Genomic DNA, 20,142 nt, shown 5'->3' on the forward strand with positions numbered 1-20,142 from the left:
TGTATATTGAAAAATGTCATTAAAATAAACTGTTTCAGTATGAAAACACCTTCTTAAATACAATGAAATAAGTGAAGGCCAAATCTATCCTTTAAACTATATAAGAAATATTTCACAGTGGCACCATATGCTTGGAATCAACAGTATGCATTCAGTATTTATGCTCGATGGACTTGAGTTTGAGTAAACTCTGGGGATCCGTGAAGGACGGGGAAGCCTGGCGTGCTTCTGTCTATGGGATCATAAAGAGTCAGACACGACTTAGCAACTAAACAACAGCATTATGGAAACCATCATAGCAGCAACTCCCAGTATTGCTAATAATTATGGGTTTGGCTGTTCTGTGTCTCACTCTTCTTAGCTAGGGAGTGGGATGAATGTTTTTACTGAATAGAATATTGACTGACTCTGTATAAAATGTCCTTAGATCTTTCTTATGGAAGGCATTAGAGATGTATGTCCTGCAGTATTACTAAATACGAAATAATGTCAAAAAGCTAAATAATATTTTAAAGCATTTGCCTACTCCATGGAACACAGAGATTCAAGACTTCTTAAAGTCATGCGTTTTAAGATAACCCTCAAACAGCTTAGCTTCAAAAAGCAACATAAAACAGCTTGTTATGTAAGAAGCCAATGAAGCCAGGAGCACTGTCTGTTTAAATATCATCATCGCATTCTCCCATCATTCATGAACAAGGCCATCCATTTTCTGCTGGTAATTGTGTCCTCTGTGTGTCCTTGAGGTTCTGTGACCATTTCATGTTGGCATATGCTTCGCTGTGGACATTTAATTTTAAATATTTTTTTGGTTTGCCAATTTGCAGTTTTTTCCCGCAAGAACAACATTTTAATTTTTTATGCTTTTCTGTTTTTCCCTCTTTCATTTTCACAGAAAAAGAGAGAGAGACTAGATGGTGAAAACATTTATATCAGACATAGCAATTTAATGTTGGAGGTTTGTATGAACTTGAAGCTTATTTCAGTTGGTTGCCTGTAACCTGCATTCTTCGCTGATCCCCTTTCTTCTTTCTGTGCTGCGTTTGGTTTTGCATGCCATTGCATGAGAGAACTTTAGGTTTAAGATGCTTTTGCATGTTGGTAAACATGAAGATATGCAACCATCTCTACTTGTGAATCTTTAGTTTCCATTTCTCATACTTATCCAAAATATATGATTGGGACTACCTCTCTGCATCCCATGGTTCCATTGTTTTACCCACTTTTAGAAAGAACTGTATCACTGTTTAAAAGTTTCTTGACTTGTGCAAGAGTATAAATTCCTATATGTCTCAAGCATCAAATTTGTATGGTTTTTTAATCTTCTGAACCTAGAGAGTGTGGAAAAGTATGATCACAATTCAAAATGGACGTGTGAAAATGACAAAAGAGTAGTCAGGGAAAAAAAAGTAAAATACAGGAAGGAAAGAAGGGAGGCTGGCATTTAATGAGTAGTTCGTATGATATAAGATAGTTTAATTATAAAACAAGTCTGAAAGTGGAAGTCGCTCAGTTGTGTCCAACTCTTTGCAACCCTATGGACTGTATAGTCCATGGAATTCTCTAGGCCAGAATATTGGAGTGGATAGCCTTTCCCTTCTCCAGGGCATCTTCCCAACCCAGGGATCGAACCCAGGTCTCCTGCATTGCAGGCGGATTCTTTACCAGTTGAGCCACAAGGGAAGCCCAAAACAAGTCTATGGGTATGGAATTTTTATTTTAAAGAGAAAATTGAGGTTTAGAGAAATTAAGTAATTTCTTTGTGGTTATTATAGACTAGTAAATTGGTAAAGCTCGGATTTGTGTTGGGATCCATATAATTATTAAACTACACTTTTCTCCCATTCAGAAATAGCAACATACTATCTGCTATAGGAATTGTAAGGTCATTATATTCAATATTGATCAGATTTTCACCAAACTTATATTAGTATACTTTATCTAGTTTCAGACTCCACACTGGATAAGGAAATATAAAACTAACTAGAAGATTGGAGGAACTCTATGAGGAAAAATGAAGGAAATTGGAGTCATTCTGTGAAAAAACAGATCATGTTTACACATCAGAAACTCTTCTCTAATGACCTAATTATGACTCCACTCAAGAACCACAAGAAACAAATATAAATTCTGACATCATGGATTTAACTCAAATACAAAGGAAATATAACTGTGTAGGAAGATGATAATGGCACCCTGCTCCAGTACTCTTGCCTGGAGACTCCCATGGATGGAGGAGCCTGGTAGGCTGCAGTCCATGGGGTCACACAGAGTCGGACATGACTGAAGCGACTTAGCAGCAGCAGGAAGATGATAAATGGCTCTTGCCTTCAGGAAGCATACAGTGTAGGCACAAGTGGAAGAGAGAAACAGTGAATAAATAAACTGATAAAATGATTGTAGTTATTATAAAAGCTATGAAGAAAATAGTATGCCATGCTAATAAAAAGGATCTGCTCCAAATAAGGTGGACAGGGAAGTTGTCTCTGATGAGGTAACACTTCGCTGAGACCTGAAAGATGAACATATGTAACAGAAAGTATTATTAAAGTGGAAGTTTGAAGAAATTTTTTTAGATAGAACTTAGCCTCCAGGAATTAATTAATCTCATCTTATTCTTTATCAATACATATATTTTGAGTGCCTGCTAGGTATAATATAATATACTTTGATAAAAATAAACTATGGCCAGTTTTCATTAACCGTGTACTGCATGGTGGGCACAATACCAAGTACTTTATGTATATTTACCTCATGTAACATGGAGTTTCTTAGGCTGGATCCTAAGACATTTTAAACTTGGTAGCTAGATCTCTTTGCTTTAGCGTGTAACTGAAACTAGATCTGAATGGTTCCACTTCTGAGATTAGGAAGAATAACAGATGTCAGTTGATCTCCTTATTATCAAGCAGTGTAACGTCTCCCAATTCCAAACATGCCTGTTTCTTGGCTTGCCCGTCTTTGATCCCTCCTCTTAACTGGAACCTGCAGTACCAATCATATATTTGTCCTTTGTTCCGTGAGGTGTGTTATGGCTTCTGAGACTCACAAAGTCCCTGTGTGTGATGTGTTTTTCCCAGCATTTCATTGACAGCCATGAGAGGGGATTTCTAAACAAGTGTGTGTGTGAAAATTAAAGCTACTAACTACCTTTTCAGAATATTTTCTATTTAATGACGTGTTTGGTTTGATTGCTGCTCAAGTTGTAGGATGATAGGCATCAAAAAGTGTCTCACCTGAAAACAGCCAAAACAGTTTGGCTAACCATCATTCTCTATATTGTAAAAGTTCCCCCCTACACCGCTCCCCCCCACCCCCGCCACTTAAGGAAGTTCTCTCAAGTTATCTGTCATACTAGCAGATTTTTAAAAGTATTCTCTCCTCCCCCTACTCCTACCCCACCCCCACTAATGCTTTGTTCTGGCACAAATAAGGTCGAGTTCATTTTTAGATCTGCCGCCGCCTCCTCCATCTCCCAAAGAGAACCTGTAGCAAGTGTCTATGACAATTTCTATTTGGAACAGGTCCCTTTGAAATCTTAATTTTCCTCCGTGCCCCCACAGGTTTCCAACAGAGCCAGCTAAAAAGGTTGGAGAAAGCTCCCTCAGAAGCTACTGATTTTATTGAAACATTTATTTTCTTAGATGCCAAGCCAAACAAAAGCTAAGCAGGCCAAGTAACAAATCACCAGCCTCTCATAAGTAAGAGGCTAATAACCCAGAGAGTTATGGTTTTATCATAGCATCTCTTGATCATTTTTGTTTTGCTCCATTCCCACCTTTAACCCTCCCAAATCTGTTTAGTTGTTCTTGGCCCGAGCAGATTTGATTTTTCTCAGAAGCTAGGTCAAGAGCCGGACATGTCTGGTGGGTCTCAGTTGTTCAGCCAACTTCGGAGTCGTTGACAGAGCTTGTTTCTGCTTTTCTTTAGCTAGTAATCATGACTTTCTTGCTTTCAGCTAGAACAAAAGTGCAAACTGTGGTTTCCCCATGGTGATGCCCATTTTCATGAGCTATACTCACATGTCACCCCAGCAGGCAATGGGGGAGCTACAGGATTGCCCTTTTGGGGTTAGTTTTCTCTTGGATCTCAGATCCCGTAAGCCTCTTTCAGTTTTGCAAAAATAAAAAGAATAGACTACTAAATGAATTTTCTGAATGAATATCTCCTGAATCAAAATTGTGTCATATGCTTCACTGATTCTTTTTCTTCTACTGTATTCTCTTTGACATTGCTTTTGAAGAAAATTTACTTAATTGAAGCCTCTATTGCCCCAGGAGAAACTTTTTAAGCAACTTTTTGTTTAAACAAGTTCCTTCCCCACCCCACCCCCTAAATGAGGCTGTTTCCCATGGAGCCAAAAAAAAAAAAAGACTAATCCTCAAAATTCACAGAGCGTATTAAGAGATATATTTAGTATTGTGCTTTTCTTGGATACAGAACTGCCTTGATATATAATAAACACAGAATTTTTAGCAGTCATCAAGTGACAGGCTCCCACATGTTTTGATTTCAAGCACAGATCTTTTGAGTTTTTTTGAAGAAATATGTTGGACAAAGAACATTTGAGGTTTTGTCTTCACATTGTATTTCCCAGATTATCTCTGGCCTAGTCTGTCTTTTGAAAGTTGGTTACTGCCTCCTGTTACATAAACTTGAATGTTATTTATTATATCATTTCTAGCTTTATTTGTCCAGTTTTGATCATTTCTCCTTGGAATATCCCCCATGAGAGTTTTCCCCTAGTTGTCCGGTAGTCACATCTGCTCGAATAGTTATTTTAAGTTGTCAGTGAGATATAATAAGGTATTTGACAAGTTCTTATTAAATTGCTCCCTATCCATTGACAGTTACTAGAAGACAGTTCTTATTTTGAATGGTACTAAGGGATGAAGTAAAGCTGTCAGAAGGTAGAAAACATAAGGCTTTTAGTGTGTGTGGATACTATTGACAAAGAAAAAAATTCCATTATACTGTATATCCTGAGTAATTACTCAGAGATAGTAACAATCTGCTCTGGAGGCTTGAGCCAGGAATTTCAACAATACATTTTTGTATCAAGAAGGGGTTATTCCTGTTTACCGAAACCCAGCAACAGCCACCAGGTATTAAGAAAGCAAAACTCTCTCCAGATAGAGATAGAGGGATACTGTGCAGTAACAGTTCATTAAGGCAAGGCAGCCAGTAGTGGGAGTCAAATCTTTCACCATGTCCTTCCTTTAACAGTTTCTCCTTATCTATTGCTATCTCCATCCTGCCTGAGCTGAGCCTTAATCAGTTCCTATCAAGCTGAGGCTAATTGGGCTGTAGGATTACCTGTTTGGGATGAGGAGTTGGAGATTCAGTGCTGTGACATGATGGGAAAAAGAGTTGTAACATTAAGGAGTGAGCTCTTTATAGGTTCTATAACTGCTAAGAGCTATAGAGTGATGATGCTTTACTGCTTCCAAGAAAAGCACCATGTTAAAAAAAAAAAAAAAAACCAAGAAAATATACCATATTGTATATTTACAATTTGAATGTAATTTATGGATTAATAACATCTATCCTGGATGTGGAGTTATTTTCTACCAGTGCCCATAGTATTCTGTGGGCTTCCATTGGTGTGGTCTTTTCCCTGAGTATTCATTGTTTTGCATCTTTGTCCTTTCAACTGTAGGATTTAGACAAAAGTCAAGAAGAGATCAAAAAACATCATGCCAGCATCAGTGAGCTGAAAAAGAACTTCATGGAATCCGTACCAGAACCACGGCCTAGTGAATGGGATAAACGCTTATCCACTCACTCTCCCTTTCGAACACTTAACATCAATGGGCAGATCCCTACAGGAGAAGGAGTGAGTACTTTGTGTGATGAACTGTGAGAATGAGTGAAATAAATGCTTTTGTATATTGATAATCTGTACCTGAAAGTTTAGAGCTGAAATTTAGCTTTGGTGTCTCATCAGTTCATTCCAGCTTTATAACATTCGTGATCAGACACTTAACTTTTTAAGTCACGTGGACCACCCAGTCCAGTTATGGGAGCCATTTAGAGCGACCAGTTGATGATTAGGCCCTGAGATCTGTCTCTGCAGCTGCATGCTTCTGGCTAGTGTATGTTTACAAATTGACCATAAGCCAGTAGAACTTTATGTCCAAACTGTGCCTTCAAGGGCCAGAGAGTTTACTAAATTTAGTAAGATCAAAATTGGAAAGGGATAAGCATTTTTTAAAAACTCTGTTTGAACACTTGCACAACTTAGAAATGTCTGGAATGGTTGACCACAATTATATAATAAACTGAGGCGGCCTCTAAGCCAGAAAATGGAGAATACCAAGTCTTAATGATTGTATTTCAGTTTTAGAAGAACTATTGATGATTTATTTTATGAGTAACGTCAAATTTAATAATACTATTTTTTTTAAGATAGTCACAGTTAGAGGTGGTGATAACTTTTAGAGGCTGTCCTTTCTCTATTATTGTTGTCATTCCCTATTTTAGAAATCCTACACCTGAATAAATGAATCTGTGTAATGAGAACATATTGAAAGTTACTTTGAGCATGTATTCAAAAATCCTTTACTTAATCTTTACCCTGTACAGGTTAAGTATGTATGTGTGTGTATGTATATATATAGTCATAGTCACAGTGTAATGATTTTAAAATTATATGTTTATTTTCCCTAAAAACAATAGCAGTTCTATTTAAGAAAGGTAAAGTGATATCTTAATAATTTTTCAAAATTTAGTTTTTATATTCAGAGTTCATAGTAAACTATTCCAACTTACTGTTTAGTTTCTGGAACTGGAGAAGATAGTAAAAGTTTGTTCACAAAGGATACATTTTATATTTTTCAAAATGTGATTAAAACTGGCTAACAGCTGTCCAAAGAGAGTTGAACCCACTTCACCAAGAAGGGTGGAGAATTCCTGAATGATGGGCAGTGAAAATGTTACCGGGGATGATAGGATGCAATTTTTCCTATTCTCTGTCCTCTCAGCCTCCACTCCCTGGTCCTTAGTTCCGTATCCCAAATCTGGGGCATGAGACAGTGACTACCTTCTATAAGCCCATGACCTCATGAGAAAGCACTTGTTGCTACCTCACCTGGCTAACCCTGCAACCTATAACTGCATATTTTCTAAATATGTTTTCTTTTTGACTCGTTGCAGGTAATAAAAGATGCTCAAATACTTTGAAAAAGTAACTTAGTACTCTCTTGGATGAAGTTTGGTAAATTCAAACCAGTCTCCATTTCCAGAAAATAATCTTGTGTCTTAATAGAAACCCTTCAGAAACCATCTCAGGGCTGGTTTAGGGAATATCTGTTTCATTCTGTGGATTTTGAAGAAATGACTTTTACAAATTAAATTAGATCAATATGGAGTACTTTAGCTCTAGGGTTATGGTGTTACCCCTCTGAATGAATAATGTAATACATAAGGACTATACTGTGATAACCTTTTATATAGGTTAATCCCACTTTCTGGCATATCTTACTTTTTCTTTGATAATTAGGGCAGTATTTCTGTTCTCTGGGGATACCTCTTCCACCTTTGACAGCATTGTTGTTGCATTGCAAGGCAACTGAATTTTATATAATTTGTGTGTGACCAGGTGAAGAAAACCTCTGTCCTTCCCTCGGAAAGAAAGGTTGGTGGGCCAGAGGTAAAGCTGCCGTTATGACTTGTGCTTCTCAATCAGAATTGGCTCTTGTCATGGCACTAAGCAGATAATCCCCCCAAACTGAACAGCAGCTGCTCAGTGATTTTTTTCTTTTGGCAATACTAGTAAATTCATATCCACCGCCTTTGGACCTAACACATGTAGCATTTTCACTGCTGCATTTTGCAGCTTTCAATTTGCTTATTTCGGCGCATGGCTGGTTGAAAAGCTGCATGAAGATGTAAATATGTATTCAGAGAGAAAAACGAATTTAATTGTACCCTGTTCTTTTTATGTTGTCTTTCTTCTCCCTCTTATGTTCTTTTAAAAATCATTATAATTTTGCATCCTTTATTTTCCTTTTCTTCCTTGTTTTGCTGACCAGTCCCCCAGCTACTTTCTCCCTGATACATATCACTTAGGGGTGTGCAAAGAACCAGTGTCGAACTTCCCAACAGATCAGAGAAGGCTGGCTCAACTGAGAGAACTTAGAGCCAAGTTTTTCCTTTCGTAGCAAACATCTGTCTTGACTGGATGGCAGAGTACAGGAATTGCTGGGGGAGAAAAATTTCTCAATTGGGAAAAGATAATTTTCCGTAAAAGTATCAAAAACATTTGCTTAATATGATGTATAAACCTTTGTGATGGTCCTTATTATTATTTTAAATCATGATTCTGAGTGGGTGGGGAGGGAGTTTGTAACTATTGAGATTTGTGAGGGTTTGGGTTAGGGTTTTTTTTCTGGTAGATCTTGGAGGCTCATATAAACTTTTATACTTTTGTTTTTCTTTTGCAATCTTTGAAATGTATAGGATTAAGATTTTTATTCCCTTGAGCAAAAGCTAATTGCCATACTGAATGAACTATTGCAGTTTTTTTAAGCCTATATGAAGAGATATGAGGATAACATTTTATATTCTGCCATTCTATTTGTAATAAAAGTAACTTTTTTGATGGCAAGAAGAATGCTTGATTATTGGCTTTGCCCAGTTGATCTAAGAAAAATTGGCAGCACCAAAGCAATGAAAAATGACTGAAAATTGGTGTGAATATCCTTAAAAGAGGAATAAATACTGTAACTAATGAAGTCCAGTGATTCCTTGAACTTTGAGGATTTCTGATCTTCATTCATTCACTCAGAAAATTACCTATTGAGTACCCTACTGTGTTCTAGAAACTTTGCTAGGATAATTGCCAAAGCAAAGTAAAATACAGTGTCCAAAAGATCTTCCCAAATCCTTTGCACATCCCCAAGTATCATTTTTGAGCATTTTCCATCTGTCATTTTGTTCATCTTTCTCTGTCTTTCTTGATCTTCTACCGTGAAAGCAGACACAGGAACGTGCTCTGTTAGTGCAGGACGAAGAGAAAGTTAAAAGGCAAGAGAGATCTACTGAAAGAGCCTTGCCCCAGCAAGAAAATGAAGAAACTCTTCCCAAGGTTTCTATTCCAATCCCTGAGGATCACAAGTTTCTCAAAAAGTGCCACCTCTACTCTAGTACTTTTTCATCTCCTCGTGTTCCTTTCGTGATGTCTTTTCTCCTGGTTCTTGCATTGGCTGTCTGGTGGTTGGTCTTTCTGTGATCGGAAAACAGGGGGCTCGTCTGAAATGTCAAGACTAAAACCATTGAACTTTGTCGTTCGCTTCTACTGTGTTACCTCCTGTGTGTTACCCTCTGATCTTGATAGTTCCTGTCCCAGGGGAGCGCTTGTGATCATGTCCTGTCAATACAATGTTACTCTTTATAGATGATATATCATGGGGTACAAAGGAGTAGCCATGGATTGCCAAAGCCAGTTTTCCTCACTGAAGTTTAACAAGTTTAGGCAAATTGGATTTAAGCATGCAGCAGGTTGGTACTTTGCCCAGAAGCTTTAATTCTCTTATCCTGCATGTTCTTACTGTTTACTGTTGCTCAGTACTCCTCTCCAGTGCTTCTCACAAAGCAGGGTATCCTGTAGACACATTTGATGGAATGTCTTCCCAATCCTTGATAGTTACTTGTGTGGCATGGGCTTTGTAGTTTAAGAAAAAATTCAACTTGCTAAACTTTCCAAAGCCTTAAAATGGTACATTTTAATCTATGAATCCATAACCACTCCTTTTCTTGAGATATCAAGTCAGTACATACAAAAGCCTTTTTCTGAAAAGGGCTTTTGACTTCCGTGGCCTTCTTATGTATGTTTCTGAGGTGTACAGGGACAAACAACTTTTATCCTGCCCAATGTACAGAAGAGGTCTGCAAAAGTTAAACGCATTTTCCACAAATGTAATGTTGATGGTATAAGGAAAATGGTGCTGGTGCTCTTTAACCTCCAGCCAGGGCTGAATTTTCCAGACTACTCTGCCATCTTCAAAAGTCCTGGAATAACAAATTTCTTGAAGATCTGGACATATGCATACCCTTCTCTGAATTAGAATACTGTGTTACTTCTTTATTGAATTAAGTAATTATATTGCTAAAAGCAATATTTAGCCATTATGATAAGGTTAAAGTATATATTGATATATTTTGTTTTTCTGATAGACTTCAGACTTGTTTATTCTTACATGTGTGTTGAAATTAATTGTCTTTAATCCATGGTCTTGTGAGCTAAGGCTCTGTTGTGACAAGTACGTGTCTTCTGTTTGCATGTTGATTTTTAAGGCTTCCCTGAAGTAAATATGCGTGTGCTGTCTCTTCACAACCCTACTCAGATGCCTAACCTGTTTTTCTCCCCTCAGTATTAATGAAATCTTGCATGTAGCCTGTTTTTTATGGCACTTGAATGTACCAATGTGGATGATTTGGTTAATGTCTCAAATATTGTTTTGAAATCTGAGTTCATAGAGTTGTCAAACTGAGATTATTGCACTTTACTTCTCAACACTTTCCAGCTGATGAAACTTCTAAACAAGACTGTTTAAGGTGGTAGCTTCTTAGAGTTAAAAAAAAAAAAAGAGAGAGAGAACGGTAGAGCCAAGACTCTTTAGTTCTTCAGTACCCACCACTGCTACTCTCTTTTTTCTGGAGACATGTAGAAATAATACTATGGCATTTCCTGAAAACTGTGACTAGGTTATTATAGGCTCTCCAAAAAGATGGGAAAGAAGTGAGAAGCAAGTTAAAATTTAAAATCTGGTATAAGTGTATATCTTTCATGTCACAGGCTACGTCTGTTTATAAGAAATATTTTGTAATTAAGCATATTTGTTTATACTCATAATAAGGAGAGAGAGACCTCGAATCAACCTGAGATATTGCAGAGCTGTTCTGTAAGACAGAAAGTGATCGTAATAATACTCTTTATCTGAAATAGACATGGGAACTTTCCTTATGAAATAACAAAACTATAGTTATCGGTTAGATTCTTTTAAATTTTTTTCAAGAAACAAGGAAATAACCTTAGGATTTTATTGATGCTTTTATAACTGTTTCAGATTATATTTCCAGTTTTCATCCTTGTACATAGCTTTTTACTCATTATTGTAAGCATCACCTTGAGTTGTGTTTCCCTTTGTATTGGAGTTGATTTCAAGTCCATTAAAATTCTAGTGTAAGCCAGCAATACTTTTCGGTTTTCTGAAGTGCAGCAGGAGTTCTCAGATGGTCAAAGGAGAGGCCTTTTCTTCTGTTAATAGAGTAAGAATGGTTGAGAAGAGAAGGGCCAGTCCTTTGACTAATAAGCTGGCTGGTGCAGTCTCAAAAGATATGCCTGTCACAGTTATCTTAGGGAAAATAGTTTACACTGCTGTCCATATGTATAACATAAAGCTGTAAATAGTCTTGGTTTTCCTCTCACATCTCATTTCATTCTTGATACCAGAGACAGATCCAAAGAACTGTGTGTTGGTTTTAGCTTGATTCAATCTTCTTTTTTTTTTCTTCAGCCTTCTTAACAACAGGTTGATGAGTGAAAAACAATTGGGACTAAGTAAAAAGTCTTGGGTTTTTTCCTTGGTTTTGCTAGTAGTTTATTCCTAGGGTGACTCTGAGAAGCTGACTTAACTCCTTGGTGCCCAGAGTTCCACCTAATAACGTAGAGACAAACCTACCTCTTGAGAATGTTCCAGGAACCAGGAGCTCTGGTGGGCATGGAATGCTTGGCCTTTTAGGGACTAGAAATTTTTAAAAAAGCAAAGACACGTTTGCTTCCTGGATTTTTTTAAAATAAAAGTAAGCAATTAGATAGCTGTATTTATTTCCATCTACTCCTTATTGACATTTGAGCAAACACTTAAAACAACTAAAGTTAAGAATTCCTCTTACTCTTAAGCAATTCATCTTACCTCTGTGGTATACTTCGAGTGGACCATTCTTGAAAATAAATCCCGCATCTATATTTTGGACCTGTCTTTTAGCCATCTTCTTATGCTAGACATATGGATTATTAGACATGTGGATTATGAAGGAGCTTCAGTTTTCATGGGTCAGTTCTATTACTTCTTTGTATCTTTAGCAAAAGTTTTGAAGGGAGAAGATACCAACTCTGTTGAGTAACATGAGACTAGGGATTATCTGTGGACTAGATTTTGTTGTCATCTTAGATCCTAGTACATTTCTTCCTATTAAATACTAAAATTCCTGTGGATGTAAGACAATTCACCTTTTCCTACATTCCTAAGTCACTATTGTAATATTTCCTACAGAAGAGAATATAAGACATTTTTTGCATCAGAGGTTTGCTTATTTTTTGAAGGCATAACCAGTCAAAATTTATATTTAGCCTTTACCAGTGACCATGTAATTATGAAAGGAAGACAGAAAATTCAAAAATAGTATGAAACACTAGGAAGTTGCTTTTTTCTTGCCTAGAGTATTGAGCAGAGTAAAGCTATATAGAACTTTTCTACCAAGTTTTCTTCACTTTTGTTCTTCTTCATAGAAATTTTAAAGTCCCAAAGTTCTTTGCAGCATTCTCTGTCATACTGAGAGAGATTATTGTTATGTTGATTCTATTACATATAGAAATTCTGCCTTTTCCCACTGTACTCAAATGAGCCCTGTTGTTTGTAGTAGTTTTGGTAGTAGGAGCAGAGACAACTCTTTACCTGTGGGATGACTCAATCTGCCTCCGCTACACTGTAGGGAAGAGTAGCCATAAGTCTGGTTCATTTCTGCTGCTTTTACCCCTCATGCCTTGGGATCTTCTTTTTACTGTGTCAGAACAAAGAACAGTGCAGAAAGAAACAGGTTGGTGTGGACCTTAGGATTGGATGCCTGAAACAGTTAAGAAGTTGTTTAAGTGAGGAAGCCATAGAAAGTTAGGTTGGAAGAGGAAGTGGGGGTAGCTATGATTCATGGAGTATTTCATTATGTAAATGAAATTCCTGCCATACTAGAACTTGAAAGATAAAAAGAAGAGAAAGTAGAGTGGTTTATTACTCCCACAGATCAGAAATAAAGGTGGAAAGCTAAATAACTTTAATAATAGTCTAACCAAACATACAGATGACAAATTGCCAGGGAAACATCTGCATTGAGAATGCTTTTCTAATCTTTTGTGATTGATATCCTAGAAGGGAGCCCTCCAGTTTATCATAGTCAGAATCCCATTTGGGGTAAATAACAGGATTAAATCTACTCTTAAAGATTAAAGGAGGTGGAGAGGCATAGAGTCCCAACTCTCTTTTCAGGTCCCCCAAATCAATAAAGGATGCAGTTAAATCTCTCATTTTCACCTCTGCTGCTGCTGCTGCAAGGCACTTCAGTCGTGTCCGACTCTGTGTGACCCCAGAGACGGCAGCCCACCAGGCTCCCCCGTCTCTGGGATTCTCCAGGCAAGAACACTGGAGTGGGTTGCCATTTCCTTCTCCAATGCAGGAAAGTGAAAAGTGAAAGTGAAGTCACTCAGTCGTGTCCGACTCTTCACGACCCCGTTGACTGCAGCCTACCAGGCTCCTCCATCTATGGGATTTTCCAGGCAAGAGTACTGGAGTGGGGTGCCATTGCCTTCTCCTCTACTGTCTCTTTAAAGAAGAGTTTCCATATGTACAGAATCCGTCTCAATGCAACACAGGGGATTAGAATTAAAGGCAAACCACTGTTTACTGATATCCATTCTTCAATCACTGCCCTCTAGGCAATGTGTTGCAGGGATGGGAAGCAAAGAAGCAGCATTATCAGAAATTTAGGATTGGATAGGTCCCCAGTCCAACTCCTCTCCCTTCCAGTGCTTGATTCTTCTGTGCTGTATCATTTAGATTAGCCTGTGATGAATTATTTCCCAGGATATAACACATTGTGTCTTTGGACATCCTAGATCTTTGGGTATTAATCACTGATGTATTCAGTCAAAGTCTGTTTCCCTGTAGCTTTCAAAAGTCTGGGTCCTAAATGGAGGCATTCTGAAGAATTTTCCATCTCCCACGTTATAAGCTCTTCACAGAGTTAAAAGTAAGTCGTGCTGGAACGAGTCACTGTTCTTGCCCTCAGATAACTTGCCATCTGATATCCAGGTCTGTCCCAGTTTTCCCCCTAGCAGATTATCCTTCTGCTTTCTTCCTCTAGCTTTTCTTGTTTTATCAGCTCTTTTTCCTTCTGGCTCCATTATCCTTTGGTTAATTCCCAGTGGTTTTTTCAGTTTTATGTCCCTTCCCATCGACTCTCCCTCTCTAAAAGAACATTGTGAAGTTCCTGGAGATCTCAGCCTCACCATAGATCACAAGGCACACGGGGGTGTTTGTCTGTTAGATGAAGGAGTTGGGGCTTGCCTTCTCTGGTTTGCATCCTGTAATACCCCCACGTGCTTTGATGTATTCCACTTTGATATGATACAGTTACGGAAACTTATAACATTCTGATGATGATGTAGAGCCCCACCGGAGAAAGTGATACTAAAATTTTGAAATGTTAATCTCTCTCTTTTAGTTTTGCCTGTCTCCTCAAAGCCATGAGGTTCTCAGAGGTATGAAACCTTGTTTCATCTCTTTGCCAAAGATACCTCTGTATCTCAGATACATAACAAATAATTAATATTTGTTAAATTGAATTAAATAGTTCTACAGTAATGGATAAAGTCTAACTTTTCACTTAGAATCTCTTGTACTGGGGCACAAATTTGTACCAAGTGATACCCACACGAGCAGTCAGTACATGCAGGTAGCCCAAACAATCCCTCTTCAGCCCAGAAGCCTCTCTCCCTCCTGTTAATCCTGTAGCACAGTCCTTGGTTTATTCACAGAATCTACATATACTTCTATGATGTTGTCAATCTCTCTTGTTAATATCTTATAATTTGATGCAGTTAAAAGCTCTTGTCCATTTATCACGGTAATAATCAACTATTTTCATTACAGAATGTTAATATTATCGAGACCAGGGTACTTGTTTATGTGTGTAAATTCATCCTGGGGTGTGATGTCGTTAAGAGTACCTGTTATTTGACATTTTGTTTATCTAAAATACATTTCCAAGAGCAGTTTGGTACATTTGTCTTGTGTTTTACATGCTATAAAAACACCAAATGTATCAAACTGTTGAGCTGTCAAGAGTTTTTGTGTATCAGATAGGCCAGGGGATCACAAACTTTTTCTGTAAAGGACCAGATGACATTTTAGGCTTTGCAGGCCATAGCATCTCTGTCAAAACTGCTCAACGTTGCCGTTGTAGAGTAAAAACAGCATTGACAAGAATAAACCAAGAAACATGAATGTGTTCCCATCAAACTTTACTTGTGGACACTGAAATCTGAATTTCTTATCATTCGTGTCACTAAATATTTTTTCTGTTTTTCCTAGCCACTTAAAAACGTAAAACCATTCTTGGCTCACAGCTGTACAGAAGCAAGGAGAGGGCTGGCTTTGGCTGCGAGCTGTAGTCTGCTGACCCCCCAACATAGGTCTAGAGAAACAAAACTGATTAGTTAGACTTTATTCCTTTGTATTGTTTCAAAGAGCTGTAGTCACTACCTTAGCATCTTCATTCAGTGTTGAAGTATTTTTGGTCTTGTTTATGATTGAAAATGGAAAACAAAAGACGAGGCACTCATTCCTATTTATCTGGCAGCCAGGATACACGTGAACTAAAAGCTAAAATATCATCACTCCCGCAGCACCCCTGCCTCTGGCAGTTTCTAGACTGTTCTCTATTAACTGTGCTCTTAACATATTCAGTGACAGATTCAGTTAACCCCTCTGTTCTGTTGGATTTTTAAGGTTCCCAAATTCACCTTCTCTTTAGCCAGGTTTTAAAGATATCTAGTGAACATGGTAAGAAGATGACATGATTTTCACTCTGAACTTTTGGTACACCAAAAGTGTATAAATTTAAGGTTGGGTGACTAAAGGAGGTATTTGAAAGGTTCCCCTTTCAAAAGAAAGAAATTTCTCTGAGAGGAATTCCTTAATTCAGGGCCTACTTGGGCAGTATTTATCAATAAGTTAAAAGGAAGTTATATCCTTTTGGAGGCATCTTTGTGCCCTAGTCAACATGGTTGTTTTCTAAAGGATTTCTTCATATCTGTGACTAGCTTTGGGAGGTGCTCTGTAATACATTCCTAAAACTATGTTCCTTTGAGTCCCCTGGTCCAGGATCCTTCAGCTACGACGCTCAGTGGAATAAATTGTTTATCCATTAGCAGTTGAGCAAGATATACTTCTCTTTGGGGGATATTTTCTTTGATGTTTTTTCACGTTATTTGCTCTGTTATTATGTAAATTGATCATGAATAAATCTTATTGCAAGTCTGATTCTGGTTGATACTAATCATTAAAGAAACAGGAGTCAGCGATACTGCACATATATAGACCCACTACCCAAAAGCGGGGTGAGGAGGAACCTCTGCTTCAGCAGATCAGCAAGAGATACTGTCAGCCAGTCTTTGTAGAACAATTCTCTTGTTTTCCCCATATTTTCACTCTTTTCTGTGGCCCAGTAATTGTCTTACGCTCAGTCCTAAAACAGAGATAATTTATTGACATGCATTCAGTTCTGAGAATATTAATGTTTTAAATCTGCTTTGGAACGATTTGACTTATTTATACCAAGTTTTAAAAATAACTTTTTTCTAACCCACATAATCAGTCACTACAACACATGTAATTATCACATCTGTTAGAAGCATTTTTAATATGCTGAATTTGTCTTTTTTTAAGAAGCACTCTACAAATTAGTAGTTATTAATACCTCTCTGATCATATTGAGAAACGAAGATATGTTGCAGGAAAAAGAGATTTTTTTCCTTTTCTCTCTTTTTACTGCAGCAGATGGACAGGTATGGACATATGGGTGTGAAGAGAGCTTGCTTTTATAATTAACAGAAGGCTCACTGCTCAATCTCTTATTTAACCATGGGCAAACCTTACCTCTTATCTATTCTCACAGTCCTAGGGTCTATTGTATTACGCAGGTGGTTACTTAAAACCAACATTACACACTTTGAAGTGGTCTGTTTACTAGCACAAAGCATGTACCTTGTGGCCATGTCTGAGTAATATACAATTTTGTAGTGTTTCTCTACATTCCTCTTGGGAATTGATTGAAAGTGTTAACATGGAAAGCCATTTTCATTGTTATAGGATTTTTCAGGAAAAGAAGACACAGCTAATTAATATCTGATCCTTGTTTTCTGTTGTATGTAGTTCTGTGGAACCAAGATGCTGTTTTCTAGATATCAGATCGGGGTATCATGTTTTTCTTAAGTGCTTATTATTGGCTTTAATCATTTTTGGAATTGGGACTTCTGAGAAATCCTGCCAAATATGTTTGTGTTCCATACTAAGTGATCAGAGTTTTTATGCTGATTATAGCTTCTTGCTTTCCATCTCTTCAACTCAACCCTTCTTAGTATAATGAAATAAAATTGGCTGACCAAAGGCTTCTGGTCTCCTAGACGTGTGTAGTATAACCTTTAATGTATGCTCAATCACTTTGATTTCTGTAGCTCTATTCAGGTTTGAGAGCCCTCATTTGATCTGTGGAGTCCTTGCTGGTGAGTGCAGTGTTAAGGCAAAATTTTCTATTATGTAATAGTTAAAATTTTGCATCAGGCACTGATATTTTACAGCAATTTGCTTTTGCATTCACCTATTCTGGGGATAATCTAATAACAGCTCTATTTAGGAAATGATAAAAACTGTTTTTGAAGGGTAATTGTCATTGGCAAATTCCGTTTGCTGGCATTCATGAAAGGCTGCATTCGAGTGATTTGCCTGCAATAGGCAGTTCTACCAACTGTAATTTAATAAAGGCCAGTGTCTTCCTAATAAGCTCCTTTATCCAGATGTAGTTTTTATATGACAGAATAGTAGTGGACCATGAAAATGACTCAAATTTTGTGGAGAAGCTAGCGAGCACCCCAAGGATGTATTTCTAGCCAAGGACCACCAGTAGCACACTAGCTTTATTTAAAAAAAAAAAAAAAAGAGTAGGAGAGGATATAGACAAGAAAGAAAATGTAGGATGAAGATAAACATATTGTATGACTAGGAATGACACCATAGAGGGGAAATCCCTGACAATCCAGTGGTTACGACCCTGCGCTTCACTGTCAGGGGTCCGGGTTCCATCCCTGTTCTCTGTGTGGTGTGGCCAAAAAAAAAACAACACGCTAGAGAGGAAAGATGGAATTTTAGAATCATCTTTTGCTAGCTGCTTGGTCACTCTGTTGTTAGTTTATCCCCATCTTGAGTGTTTGTGATTCTAATATCCTTTTCTAAACTGCCAGTTGGTCTGAGTTTTCCACCAAAAGTGTATCAAACCTATTATTTATGAAGCTTTTGGGAGTGGAGGGGCCAGGGGGCGTTTTTATTTTGGGTGATTTCTGTTCTCCTTTCTTCATTTGTTTCCTTTTTTGGCTGAAGAATGGGCTACTGCTGCTTGACCTGTCATCTTTATGTGCTGTTTACACATGGCTTTTACAAAAGAAGCCATTACCACATCTGATTTATCTCTTATTGCAAGTGCCCCTTTAAAAGCATTTGTTTTAACTTAACAAATTTAAAAAAAAAATCACCAAGTTAGCATTGTCATACAACCAAGGGAAATACTGATATTATTAATTTTTCAAAATAGGGATAAGATTATAACTATTAATAATATAGTAAATGTATAAAGACATATGTTCTGTTTTTTAGAGCTTTTTCCCAAGGCATTTAAAGCCATTCTTTGCTAAGACATAAACTTGCCATATTTTGTTAGAGAGAAGTATGTGGAAAGAAAGCACTCGCAATTAACTGATTTTATCAGGATTGGAGTCTACATTTTTTAGTTTGCATGTTGTAGACCTTTTGGGGGTGTTATTTAAATACATTTTGATCATTTAAGTGACTGTAATATTTATTGTTTACTTTAGTTCAGAACCAGGAGCTGGACTCTTCTGCTGGGTATCTTCCTTCTGTGCTTTAGCAAGATAACCTCGATTCCTGCTGGTTCTGTGGTCATTTGCAGTGCAAAGCGTTTCTTACTGGGTTTGCAAAGCAAGGGTAATGTGCTCTGTGGGCGTATGTGTGTCTGTGCACACCCCTCCCCCTCAATCCCACTGCCACCTTCTGCTCATTCCCTTTGCCTTATCAAAACCTGTTTTTTAAAATTGTATAAGTAAGTCTAACGAGTCCCCCAAGCCCCTTTTTTTCTGACATACAGAAAAACTGATAAACGTTTAATGTATTAACTTTCCCTGAGACATTTGCATTTCACCAGGCCACACAGTCATTGCAAAGATGATGGTGACATTACAGATTTGATCATATCAGTAAGCATGATTTCCAAGGTCAGTTCTGACTCTCGGTTTACTTGATTGAACGGCAGAATAGAAGGAAGAAAATGGGAAACCCAATGATAGTTTAATAGATGTAGGAGATTTAGGGTTCCTTTGGGTGAAATGATTATAGAGACAGTATGCTGACTCTGAGCCTCTTTTTACAGAAAATTCAGTAATTTCTGGAAACAGAATCTGGGTAGTAACACAAAAAGATATACTTTAGGCTTAGAAACAGCAATAAATCTATGAAGCTTTAAAATAGTACTTTTTGTAACTGATCAGAAATATTCTTAAAACTATTAAAAACAGCCTATCCAGTGTTCTTCATGAGAATCTTGGCTCAGGAATACTTAAATATCTTCAGAGTGTATCAGTTTTAGTTATTATCTTCTGTCACAGTTTCTTTCTTCTAAGTTCTACCTGGTGATATCCTCTAAAATATAATGAGAACCTGACTCAGACCGTGCTAAGCTGCAAGGAAGACCGGCCTCAGTTAAACCCATGGTGTCGTTATTCGGTCACTAAGTAGTGTCCGACTCTTTGTGACCCCGTGGACTGCAGCACCCCAGGCTTCCCTGTCCTTCACTATCTCCTGGAGTTTTCTCAAATTCATGTCCGTTGAGTCAGTAATGCTATCTAACCATCTCATCCTCTGTCGCCCTCTTCTCCTGCCTTCAGTCTTTCCCAGCATGATGGTCTTTTCCAATGAGTTGGCTCTTTGCATCAGGTGGCCAAAGTATTAGAGCTTCAGCTTCAGCATCAGTCCTTCCAGTGAATATTCAGGGTTGCTTTCCTTTACGATTAGTTAAATC

General features: G+C 37.7%; 1 protein-coding gene across 16 annotated transcripts in view; it reads left to right on the forward strand.

The window, feature by feature from the left end:
- EPB41 (erythrocyte membrane protein band 4.1) overlaps positions 1-20,142 on the forward strand; it is a 181,727-nt gene that overhangs the window by 136,919 nt on the left and 24,666 nt on the right. For 9 of the 16 annotated variants that reach the window (XM_010830201.1, XM_010830203.1, XM_010830207.1 and 6 more), the window contains 3 exons: positions 896-958; positions 5,660-5,836; positions 7,601-7,651. In XM_010830201.1, the coding sequence (XP_010828503.1) occupies positions 896-958; positions 5,660-5,836; positions 7,601-7,651 (291 nt within the window). Of the gene's footprint in view, positions 1-895; positions 959-5,659; positions 5,837-7,600; positions 7,652-8,980; positions 19,908-20,142 lie in introns of those variants that run through there. The other 7 variants (XM_010830197.1, XM_010830206.1, XM_010830208.1 and 4 more) reach the window with 5 other exon arrangements.

Source organism: Bison bison, unplaced genomic scaffold, assembly GCF_000754665.1.
Source record: "Bison bison bison isolate TAMUID 2011002044 unplaced genomic scaffold, Bison_UMD1.0 scf7180017864516, whole genome shotgun sequence".
Lineage (NCBI taxonomy): Eukaryota > Metazoa > Chordata > Mammalia > Artiodactyla > Bovidae > Bison > Bison bison.